Source organism: Odocoileus virginianus, chromosome 5 (genome assembly GCF_023699985.2).
Source record: "Odocoileus virginianus isolate 20LAN1187 ecotype Illinois chromosome 5, Ovbor_1.2, whole genome shotgun sequence".
In the NCBI taxonomy this organism is placed as follows: Eukaryota; Metazoa; Chordata; class Mammalia; order Artiodactyla; family Cervidae; genus Odocoileus; species Odocoileus virginianus.
Window position 1 is genome coordinate 41,646,565 of NC_069678.1, and position 12,819 is coordinate 41,659,383.

At 33.9% G+C, this 12,819-nt stretch overlaps 1 protein-coding gene across 3 annotated transcripts in view; it reads left to right on the forward strand.

Moving 5' to 3' along the window:
• SYDE2 (synapse defective Rho GTPase homolog 2) overlaps positions 1-12,819 on the forward strand; it is a 41,313-nt gene that overhangs the window by 11,654 nt on the left and 16,840 nt on the right. For all 3 annotated transcript variants that reach the window (XM_070467817.1, XM_070467816.1, XM_020877245.2), the window contains exons 3-4: positions 1,917-3,019; positions 7,306-7,432. In XM_070467817.1, the coding sequence (XP_070323918.1) occupies positions 1,917-3,019; positions 7,306-7,432 (1,230 nt within the window). The remainder of the gene's footprint in view (positions 1-1,916; positions 3,020-7,305; positions 7,433-12,819) is intronic.

The following is a 12,819-nucleotide window of genomic DNA, read 5'->3' on the forward strand; positions in this document are numbered from 1 at the left end:
ATACTGGGTAGCTTCTTTAGGCCATGACAAAATAGATAGATTGTATGCTACAGCAGGACTCTGATTACTGTAGAATATTTTAGACCAGTAAACCAGTAGAATTGTACTGCAGTTTACAGTATAAGGGAATGCTTTGTCTAGTTTATTAAACACTCCATTTCTTAAGTTACGTACCAGAAAAGCCCAACAGGCATACTTAAAATAGTCCTTTCTCTGTAAAGAAACTGTTTTGTCAATAGGACACACAAATAAGGATGGAGAGAGGACTGTTAAGACTATTTTAATACTTTAAAGAAAGGTCATTTAATCTATTGATTTTTTGAAATGAATAAACACTTTTCTCATTTTAATTGTCAAATGTGGTACTACATAGAGTAGCCTCTGGTACTAGGGTCATTAAGGATCTTTATAAGGAATAATTAGATAAAGTATGAAAAATTAATTTAAATTTTAAATAATTGGGGTAATACTATGTTTTTCTTTAAAGGCACAGTTTAAATTTATATAATATTAAATTTTTAGAAGCTACTTTCAATTTGCTCTATTAATTTGAAAACTTACCAGGAAATATTCAGATTTTTAAATGAAATTGATTAGCTTCACATCCTTTTTTTTTTTAACTGGGAATTAAAAGTTTAAGGTTAAATGGAATGCTTTAACTTCTTAATAATAGTTGAAGAAAGGTCTTTGAAAGTCAATTTGGTGTATATGTATGGACAGAAAAATGTTTAAAAAGATGGAAAGAGTGCAAGTATAGTATTTTAGAGCACAGATTCTGAAAGCCTGTGTTCAGATATGAGTCCTTATTCTTCCACTTACCAGATTTGTGATTTTAGACAAATTAGACAGCTCATGCATCAATTTCCTCATCTGGAGAATGGTATCTTAACTCGTAAGGTTATTATGAGACTTAAATGAGGGTCCATGCATGCTGATTATTAAATTAAGTTTTCATACTTTGTCTAGCTCAGTAAAAGTTGACTGGTATTATTTTTAATAATAAATATTATAATTTAATAATAATAATAGAAGCTACTTTTAATATAATTTTCACTGCTATATTACCATGATTAATCTCCTGGTAGTGCAGTTTTACAATGATTAATCTTTTGGTGATATGGGCTGTTATTTATTTGTGTTTTCTAAATTTTTAGAAAAACTTTTTATTGTAAGCCTGAGTAACTTTGACATTCAGAAAAAAATAAATCAATTTTTGAGGAGAAAAATTTGAAAGCATCTTAACACTTTATTCTTTATGGAAACTGAAAATTATCAGGAAATACATTTTATCAATCATTCTTATATTAGGTGAAATTTCTAAATAAATACATTAAAGTAGGAAATGTAAAAGTTGATGTTTTAATATGTTAAAATGAACATATTAAAATAGGAAGCTTTCCTAGTTTTCTTTGATATCCACTGTTTACAGTTATAAATACATACTCACTGAAGTATATTGCAGTGGGAAAGATTTAAAAGGAACCTATATTACCTTTCCTGATATCCACTGTTTACAGTTATAAATACATACTCACTGAAGTATATTGCAGTGGGAAAGATTTAAAAGGAACCTATATTACCTTTCCTGATATCCACTGTTTACAGTTATAAATACATACTCACTGAAGTATATTGCAGTGGGAAAGATTTAAAAGGAACCTATATTACCTTTCCTCCAAACCTTCAGAATAGAAAAGCAGATGAAGAGGAAGATGTTTCTTTCCACCATCAGCTGTTTGTAGATCTTGATATTCTGCTTAAACTTGGTAATGAGAATTCAGCTAAACTTTTAACTAAACCTCACCATTAAGATGAAACAGGGAAGAATTTCTGTCCATATGAGAGCTTGTTAAATTTGTGGTTTATAAAGTAAAAAGAAATTGAAACATCTCACCTTATTTTTTTTTTTTTTCAAGGTCCAGGGAGTGTAGCTGGTACAAACAAGACTGATTTGGGAGTTAAGGAACCATCTTCACCAAGCCCTAGCCCTGTGAAAAAAGGCAGTTCAATAAATTGGTCTTTGCCGGATAAAATAAAATCTCCACGAACTGTGAGGAAACTTTCCATGAAGATGAAAAAGTTGCCAGAACTGAGCCGAAAACTGAGTGTTAAAGGAACCTTGAATTATGTAAACAGTCCAGATAATACTCCTCCTTTGTCTAAATGTAACTGTCAAGAGATTCATCACGCTGTTATTCTACCTTCTGGGAATACAACCACAGCTGCTAAGAGGAATGTAATAAGTCGGTACCATCTTGATACCAGTGTGTCTTCTCAGCATAGCTATCAGAAGAAAACGTCTGTGAGTTCTAAGTATTCCTGCAAAGGTGGTTACCTCAGTGATGGAGATTCACCTGAACTGATAGCCAAATCTAGCAAATATGGATCCGAAAACAAATTTGCAAAAGGAAAAGACATAATTCCAAATAGCGGCAGCAAGAATGAAATAGACATTGATGCTTTTAGACATTACAGCTTTTCTGATCAACCTAAGTGTTCACAGTACATATCTGGGCTCATGAGTGTGCATTTCTATGGTGCTGAGGATTTAAAACCACCTAGGATAGACTCAAAAGATGTCTTTTGTGCAATTCAGGTAGATTCAGTGAACAAAGCCAGAACAGCTTTGCTCACATGTCGAACAACGTTTTTAGACATGGATCACACTTTCAACATAGAAATTGAAAATGCACAGCATTTGAAATTAGTAGTGTTTAGTTGGGAACCCACTCCAAGAAAAAACCGAGTGTGTTGTCATGGAACTGTTGTTCTTCCCACCTTATTCCGAGTGACAAAGACACATCAATTGGCTGTCAAACTTGAACCTAGAGGTCTTATTTACGTAAAAGTGACTCTTTTGGAACAGTGGGAAAATTCACTTCATGGGCTAGATATAAATCGAGAACCAGTAATATTTGGTGTTGATATTCGAAAAGTTGTAGAGAAAGAAAATATAGGCTTGATGGTACCACTTCTGATTCAGAAATGTATTATGGAAATTGAAAAGAGAGGCTGTCAGGTATTATTTTACTGTGTTTCTCTATTGCCCCCTTATCTATCTATTTAAGTAATTAATTCAATTTATTTATAGTAAGTCTTAAGGAGTTCAAGGTAAGTTTTAAAAAAATCTAATTTAGACTTTTTCTCACTCCTATTCTTTATTTTTATTTCATTGCTGTTTAGGATATAATTTATGCCTTAACCTGTGTTGTCAGTGATTGAAAGCATGCTAGATGGTTCTTTATGTTTGATGCAGGGCTGCATGGACTTAAACTTTGAGATGAAGATATGGCATTTTACAGTGACATTCCTAGGAAAAGCCAGAGCTAATAACGTGGACTAAGACTAATTCATTTAAGGAATGTTTTTGCATAGTTTGACTTTCCTTTGATAGAGAGTTCAACAGTGACTCTTATAACCCTGTTTCACTCCTAAAATTAACTCCCTGCCCTTATTTCCTGTTCTCCCTTAGTTCCACACTTTGGAAAGCATAAGCTTATCCATGTCTTACCTTTGGGATAGCTTGGTGGATAAGGCGAGGTCCTACTAATAAAAGCACATCTCATTCTCTTTTCCTTTTAAAGAAGGTAAAAGCAGTTCATTAGAACAAACAAAAAACCTGGTGCTATTTGTAACAAGATGGGCTTCCTTCGTGGCTTGGACGGTAAAGAATCTGCCTGTAACACAGGAGACCTGGGTTCAATCCCTGGGTCGGGAAGTTCCCCTGGAGAAGGAAATGGCAATCCACTTCACTATTCTTGCCTAGAGAATTCCACAGACAAAGGAGTCTGGTGAACCTTAGTCCATGGGGCATAAAGAGTCGGACATGACTGATACTTTCACTTTCATGTAAATGTGAACCAGTTGGTAGACCTTATTTTTTGGGCTTTCCTGGTGGTTCAGTCAGTAAAGAATCCACCAGCCAAATGCAGGAGATACAGGAGACTGGTTCGATCCGTGGGTTGGGAAGATCCCCTGGAGAAGGAAATGCCAACCCGCTCCAGTGTTCTTTTCTCGGAAATCTCATGGACAGAGAAGCATGGTGTGCATGGACAGAGAAGCATAGTTTATGGGGTCCCAAGAGTTGGACACCACCACCTCCAGACCTTATCTTTATTTTCATTAATACTTGTAGAATGACAATGAGAAGCAGTGTATCACTGAGAATATTGATATGAGGTACAAGTAATTATTTATACTAATCTTTTGCAATACAAAATAAGCCTTAGAATCATTACTAAAGTATTTTGCTTTAGTGCTATCAGAATTTATAACATTGATCAAAAATATCAAGGATGAATACCATAAAATCTGAAATATGGTTTCTTTAGAAGAATGTAGAAGCAAATGTAAAATAACCTACCTTCAATTTAACATGGAAACTATAGAAACCTCCTAACTTAATGAAGTTTGATATAAAGATACAGGAAACTTAGATTCTGGTTTCTCATCCATTATTGTGTGATGTTGGGCAAGTCACTTAATCTCTGTGAGTTTTTTCTGCTTATGTTAATAAAAATAGATGTAGTAACTTTCTGAAGCTGAGAGGTAGGATATTTGAATTTTTGAAATCTCTTTCAGATATGAGATTCTATCAAGTCAAGTTTGTGTTGCCTGGGTGGAAGTGAGGCCTTTAGAATCCAGCTTTGGTCCAGTTACTCTTTTCTTAAGGGTGTCTATTTTCCCTCCATATTTTTTCCCAGGCAGCATATAGAGAAGCCAGAGGTTAGGTAGACTTTAAATAAAGCTAAAGTCTTTTACAATTGTACTTTAAAATGTGTGTTAGTGGTTCAGTCGTGTCCGACTCTTTGTGACCCCATGAATTGTAGCCTGTGCATGGAGTTCTCATGTGCATGGAGTGGGTAGCTATTTCCTCCTCTAGCGGACCTTTCCGACTCAGGGATTGAGCCCCGGTCTTCTGCATTGCAGGCAGATTCTTCACCGTCTGAGCCACCAGGGAAGCCCCATAAGTAACTCAAATAGCACTGTACTTTTACACCCTCTTTTCTGAAAATATTTTATAAAAAGCAAGTAGATAAGACTGTTTTAAGTGATTTTTAAATGCCAAGAAAATATTTTTTAGGAATGCTTTTTATTTCTATAAAGTTTAGAAAGATTTATTTTAATAAGGAATTATTTCCTGTGAAATAAAAAGTCAGATTTACAGTTATATGTTTGAAACAGTACTTCTTAAACACCTTTTCTTGTTTTGTCTCTTTTGCTTCTCCCTGTTCCACCCCAATACACATACAGAAAGAGGCTGATATGTGCCTGTATTTTATAAACATTTTAAGCATACTGCTTAAATTTTGTTTACCTTTCTAGTCAGTATTCTTTTTTTTTTTTTTTTTAACCATGACAATCAGGTTTTGCTAGTCATACAAAAATAGTTTGTGATATTTTCCAAATACTTGGAAGGCTACTATCATGCATCTCCTGCTTCGAGTTGGAAAAGATTAGTATAGAAATCATACTCATGGTCCGTCCAGTTTAGATTCTGTCCTTACTAGAGGCATCAAGCATGTACTTCAAGTGTTTGATTTAAGAAATCAGCCTCTGAAGTTAAGGAATATATCCTAAAATATTCCTCCCTGATGTATGTATAGCATATCTTCCTTCTTTTATTCACTATTAAAAACTATATTTGTAATTTCAGCTTTTGGGATAACACATTAAATTATCACCTGCTATTGAAATATTACTTTCTTTAATTTGTTCTATGTTCATCTTTCTCAAGCTTAATCTCTTTATGAGATTTTTGTGACACTTTAAGTTTGCTTACACTAGAAGGGCTCTACTCAAGTTGGTTTCTTCTAATGTTGTAGTGTTTCCTTTGATCCTGTTTAATATTTTAGTTTCATTTTCTGGATCATTTGCCATTCTGATTTTCTTTCTCTTGATGATGTAACTAACACCTGCTACTGTCAATATGAATACACCATGAATGTGGAGAAGAATGGGAAATTTGAATTTTATTCCTAGTGTATTCCTTGGTTTCCCATATCCTGTTGATCCTTTTGAATTCAGCAGCACCTTGAACTACCTTCTTTTAGAAATAGTTGTAGGTTCTCTACTATCTTTAAATTAATACTGAGTGCTTGTCATCTCAAATATTTTGGATAACATTTCCATGGATCCATTCCTGACACTTTCCTATATTAAGACCCACCTTTTGTAGTGTAGTCTATCAGTTATTTAATAATTCATGAGAGGTTAGTGTCATAAGTAAACCTGTAAATTTCATTTGCTTTCTTCCTCTAGATCATTTTTAATATTTTTAAATGATTTCTAGCTCAGATCCTTGGGGATCACATTGTGTGTTTTCACTTTATTTCTGTCTTGAAGTTGGATATCTTTATGCAGTCTTTCAATTCAAGGTGACTGAACTTCTTTCCTAAATAGTCTTTGATGTAAAAGTATAGATGACGACCACTTTCTTCAATTTTCATGAAGATTTTTTTCTTTTAAAAGGCCCCAATTGCTTAATTAGGCCTGTTTTCTCTTTAAGATATCATGTTGATTTTCTCTTAGTGAATTTATATTGAACTAACAATGTTTAAAAAAACAAATCTTTTTAATGTAGATTGAAGGGAGAGTGAGTGGTGTCTTTGCACCATAAATACATTTTGAACTAAAAGTTTTATTTTCACCTTTATGTTATTTCCACTGAATTTCCTTCAATGCTTTATAATCAATTCACTTGGTAAGTTAAAAAAAAACCCTAGATTTGTTTTCATTTCTTCCTGAGAAACTTTAAAAGATAACTTTGCACAAATAGTTTCCTGGAACCTTATTTCAAATGTATACTTAAAAAAAAAAAAAAAAAAAACTGAGTTTATAGCATTTAAAAATAAACTGAGTTTTAAACAAATTAAGTAACTTGACCAAATTCACCAAGCAAGGAGTGATAGTGTGGGGCTTTATGAATCCAAAATTTTTGATTAGCTGTTGTGCTGTATTACTTCAGTCTGGAGCAAAAGATGTAAAAGGGCACCCATGGAGATATTGGTTGAGTGTATAAAATTAAAGGGAAGGGATTGTGTCTTTGCTTAAGATATTATAGGTAGCACTACAGGTGACATAGTATATCATTTGAATTTAAATGAAAGTATAAAATTTGTATTAAACTGTAACTACCATCATTATAGTCTGTGGTGAGACTTCAGAAGCTTATGTTTGAGATATTTTTAATTAAATGCCATCAGAATGTATACGATTGCCAAAGTCATGTGATTTGTACATACTGTACTATTATATTTTCTCTTTATCCAATTTACCATAATGTGGCGATAATTTTATTTCTAGGTAGTAGGCCTATACCGATTATGTGGCTCGGCAGCAGTCAAGAAAGAACTTCGAGAGGCTTTTGAGAGGGATAGCAAAGCTGTTGGTCTGTGTGAAAGCCAGTACCCAGATATAAATGTAATAACAGGTAATAAATAGATGTTATTTTATGTCCACATTCTGAAAGACTACCTCTGCAAGAAAGAGAATTGAAATACTGTTTTGGTATTATTCTGCAGTCTTTTTTTTCCTTCTTTCACAAACACTACTGTGTTATTTTCTATGAGGAGGTACCAAGATATGGTCCCTGTTCTCAAACAGCCAACCTTTGGAAATAGTAAGACCTACATTCAATTAGCTCCAGTAACTGACAGAAGGAAAAGGGTACCTTGTCTTCACAGAGTGATAAATAAAATGCCATCAGGTTCAGTTTGACTGGTGCATAGGTAATATAAGGGGCATTGACTATCTGGTTAGAGAATTTAGATTTATTTACTAGGCAGAGGGAATCCATCAAAGATTTTTGAGCAGAGGAATGAAATCTTCAGAGATAGTCTTCAGGAATACTTATCTGGCAAGTCTGTGTGATGGATTGATATTAAAAGATAAAAGAGGAAAGAAAACCAGTTAGGAAGGCTTGGCAATAGTCTCAGCAAAGAGGTAATGAGAGCAGATGGCATCTTAACAGCAATAGCAACAGCAGGAAGGAGTATAATTGAAAGTATATGAAGACAGGGAGGGCCCAGACAAACATGACTTTGACGCCTGGTTGATTGGATTCCATTAGCAGAAATAAGAAAGAGAAAACTGCTGCTTTTGGTGGAGAAATGTAGAAAAAGATTATGAACTGGATTTCTTTTCAAACATATTGAACTTGAGGTACCAGTTGGAGATCTCAGTGGATATATCAAGCAAAGTTGAAAGTGCTTATCTGCAGCTAAGGAGAGGATGTAGTAGAATGTGAGGGGTCTCTTATTTGCCCAGATGATGAATAGAGTTTAATGTACAGCATTGCAAATACTCTTTAAAACCCTGAGTGATGAAAATGGCAACTTGATGGTCATTGGCACTAGTTATAATGAACACCTTCCAATTGTCTGTAAAGTTTCAAAAGACCAGAACTTCGAGGATCTCCAAACTTTGGAGGCAGGCAAAGAAAGAAGAAACATCTAAAGAGATTGAGAGGAAAGGAGTCGGAAAGTTTGGGAAATAAGAAACAATAGAGTTTTCAGGGCAAGGTGTGATGCAGTGTCATTCTGTGGAGAGATCATATGAGAACAGAAAAAAAGGCCTTTAGGAGATTTTTGATAACTAATCAATATTTGGGGACTATTGGCTTATAATTCCATGTTTGTTTTTTGTTGTTGTTTTGCTTTTTATTAGCAAAGTTTTCAAGCGTAGAATACTATGATAAACCTTCTTTGTCCATCATCTGGCTTCCGTAATGACCAAACCTGTCTCATTTATACCCCTCATTTGATTCTCCCCAAACTTGGACTATTTTGAACCATAATCTCAGATATCACATCCTTTCACCTACAGATGCTTTGGTATGTATTTCCAGATTGTCTATGTATTTTGATAGTCTTTCTCTTCTCTCTATTGTCAACTACCATTTTTTTCCCCTTGCTCTAACAATGTTTGTTTTTATCTTCTAAATTGCTTTCTTATTTTGCACACAGTTATCTAGGTGAGAATTTGAGGAGGGCTCAACTTGCACACATTAGAGATTTTTAATGATTGGAATCCTTAAAGCCAACTTTTAGCATTGAGACTTTCCAAATAATTGAGCTTCCCAATCTCTGAACTCTGAATGACTGTATTTTCATCGATTATTTAATATACATTCTTGGATAACTAAGTTTCATCCAAAGCATTTTAATCCTAAAAGAAGACAAACCAAAGCACTTTTTTTTCCTATAAGTTTTAGCAAACCAGAAATAATGGTTACTTTTATTTTTCTAATGGAAGAAGATTTATTATTTCTACTAAAAAAATGGGTCATTTCTACAAAAAAGTAGATTTTTTCCCTTAGTAGTATATAATTAATAGAGTTAGCAAAAGACTCATTTTATGAATTTATTAAAGAGAAATTTTACAAATATCAATTCTCAGAAAATTACATTCTGAATAGAAGGAGGTTTTGTCTTAGTTGAAGCCTTGACTTGGAGATAAAAATTATGTCAAGCGTGTACAGTTTAAGAAGATGAAGTGATGTGGTTTGAATTGTCAGAAATTTGTAGCATATGCAGAAGATATGACAGTAGATCAATGAATGTTAGATTTATAGAAGCATTCTTTTCTAAAGTTGAGTTTCCATAATTTATGAATTAGATATTTCTTGGCTTTATTCTTTGTATTCCATTTCAGTAAAGTTGTTTTTCAGAACAACCAAGAGCTCTTTTCTTTCTTGATAAAAGGCCAATGGAATGATTTAAGCTTTGTCTGAGAAATACCATTGGAATTGCAATAAATTATACACAGGGGCTCATCATGGCTCAAAATTTGGGGAGTTGGCCAGTAATAGTGTTGCCTCATGTGTTTGTTTCGTGTGAACTCATATTTCTAAGTAAACTTTGAAATATAATTAACAGTTCAATAGGTCTAAAAGAGATGTTAATGGAGTGAATGATAGAGTTTATTCACAGTTTAATGTGTTCTTAGTAATTGGTTTGTCTGGAATACAGAATGAAGTACTCCAGACAAATCAGATTTTTTTCAATCAGGTGCAAAATTTGAGGTGTAAAATTTATTCATCGTTTTAAGAGAAGATACTAGACAAGTCAGTGTATTTATTATTCAATTAGTCAAGTTTTAGGCAGAGAGAATGGTGAATTTTGTGACTGAGAGTTAATAAAATATAGGTACTTCAAACCAGTCTCTGAGAAGTAGATGTAGTTTTAGAGATAGAATGCCCTTTTATTTTCAGTGTGGTGATACCTATATTGCATCACAGGGATGAGTAGAATCTTCCTATGTAGTTGGTCCTTGTGCCTGAAGGTAAGAGGCATATGATTTCATAGTATCTAACTATTGCAGGGCAGCTTAAACCAGTTCTTTATTTACCAATAATTGCCTGCTTCAAGTACATGATAAAAGATATACTGTGTTGCATTAAATAAACTTCATCATAAATTTCCCCCAAGTCTTTTCTACGTAGCTTCTGTAGCATTAAAGATTGTCACCACAAATTTATTATCTTATGTTTTTTATGTCCAAAAGTGTTTGAAAGATGTTAAGAAAGCAACATGGTTTTAAGATGCCCCTGTCTGTCACTTAAGTTTTTGAGATAAGGCCATATGGCCAATTTCTAGATTTATGAGTCGTTATATCTTATATGTCACAATGTACTATAAATACTTCCTCTCTGTATCATTTTATAAAATCTTTTGATTATTTTTCCTGTGAAGTTTGTCTGCATTTATTAATAGAAAAGCAATAATAACCTTAACTTCATTGAACATAATATGCTGAGCATACTCTTAAGTGCTTAATGTTTGTTATAATAATTCTCCCTTATTTGCCTTCAAATTATAGTGAAGTAAGTAATCTTCAACCTGGATCAATTTAAAATTCCATTTATATTAATGGTTGTTTGGTATATTACTCATATAAAGGATAATGATATTTGACATATATTTTCACTAAGTTATAAAGTTATCTTTTCTGGAGATCTTTTAGATTTTAATTTAATATAATTGCATTATAGGACAAGTCTCAAATTACCAGGGCATACTGAGTTTTATGAGAACTAACAAGTCTTGTTTTGTTGAGGAACAAATATGGAACCTTTAAAAAAAATTATGCCCTAAAGGTTTAGTAGTGTCTTTGTTTCGCAGCTACAGAAAATTGCATTTTCACTTTCTAGTTGTAGATGCTTTTTAAACTGAATGTTGCTATTCATTGTGGGAAACTAATCATACTAGTAAAGATCACATGATATAAGTTAAGAAATGGGAATATCACTGTATATCTAACAGGTATTGATTATTATTATATGCCAAGCAATTTATATATATTGTATCTCTTTGTATATATCAAAGAAAAAGTTTAGTCAGTATTCTCTTGGTTCCTTCCTGCTATTTCCATCTTGTTATCTTTTTACTATGGAGTAGAAAGTTATGCTATGTTAAGGAATAAGGTTTTTTGGAGGCTCACAGCACAGTCTTTTACCTCCTCTTTCCTGTTTAATATCATCATCAGAATACTTGGGCATTTTCATCTATTCACTAAAGACTGATATCTTACCTATGGTTAGATTTCCAGCTGAAGTCCTGCCATCATTCTGAATGACTTTAACATACAAATGGCCAATCTAGCACACTCTTCTTATCTAACCTAATTATTATTGGGTATCAACTGATAGCTTAAACTCTTTCTTGAAACGTTCTTTCCTTTACTGACTTGATAGCATATTTACCTGTCCTGCCCTCACCCCCATCCTGTCTCTACTTACCGTTCACACGTCTTTAGCCATTATTCCCTAGTCACCTTTGGAAAATCCTCTTCCTAATGACCACTTAAGAGCTGATTGAAGATTGGGATGGGGGGTGGGGTGGGAGGGATATATGTATATTTGTAGCTGAATCACATTGTTATACAGCAGAAACCAATACAACATTGTAAAGCAAACATCCTTCAATTAAAAATAAATAAAATAAATTTTTAAAAGAAGAAAAAATTTTATTTAAAAAGAGCTGATTGATGTTCTTCATCATTTTCTCTTATTATTAGGCCTTCTCATATGACTCTGTATTACCTCCTTGGCTTCCCTGGTGGCTCAGATGGTAAAGAGTCTGCCTGTAGTGTGGGAGAACCTGGTTCGATCCCGGGGCTGGGACGATCCCCTGGAGAAGGGAATGGCAAGCCACTCTAGTATCCTTGCCTGAAAAATCCCATGGACTGAGGAGCCTGGCGGGCTACAGTCCATGGGGTCGCAGAGTCAGACACGACTGAGCGACTTCAATTTCTTTCTTTCTCTCTTTCTGTCTCTCTCCTCCTTGATAATCTCAGTCATTCCCAAGGTTCTAGTCATCATGTTTAAGTTGATCATTCTCAGATCTGTGTCTCCAACTATCTTTTTCCTGAGTCTCAGATTTTTATATCTAGTACCCTTGAATGTCCCATACATAACTTAAGCTTAATATGTTCAAAATGAAACTCCTTTCTATCCCCTAAAGCATGGTTTTCCTCCTTTCCCCCGTTTCAAGTAATAGCACTATTATTCACCTAGTGGCTGAAGCCCCAGACCTAGGAAACATCCTTACACTTCCTTTTCCTCAGAATGACAAAGATATTTTTGATTCAGCAGTCCTGTTTTTGGAATTTGTCCTATGAACATGCCTGCATATATACAGAATGATGATATGCAAGGTTATTCATTGTAGCATGTTTTGAAATAACAGAAGATTAGAAAGAATACAAGTATCTGTCTGTAGCCACTGACTTGATCAAAAAGTGGGGCATCCATACATTGGAATACTGTGATGTGGCTGTAAAAATGTTTGAAGAAAATTTCTGTGTACAGAAAATATG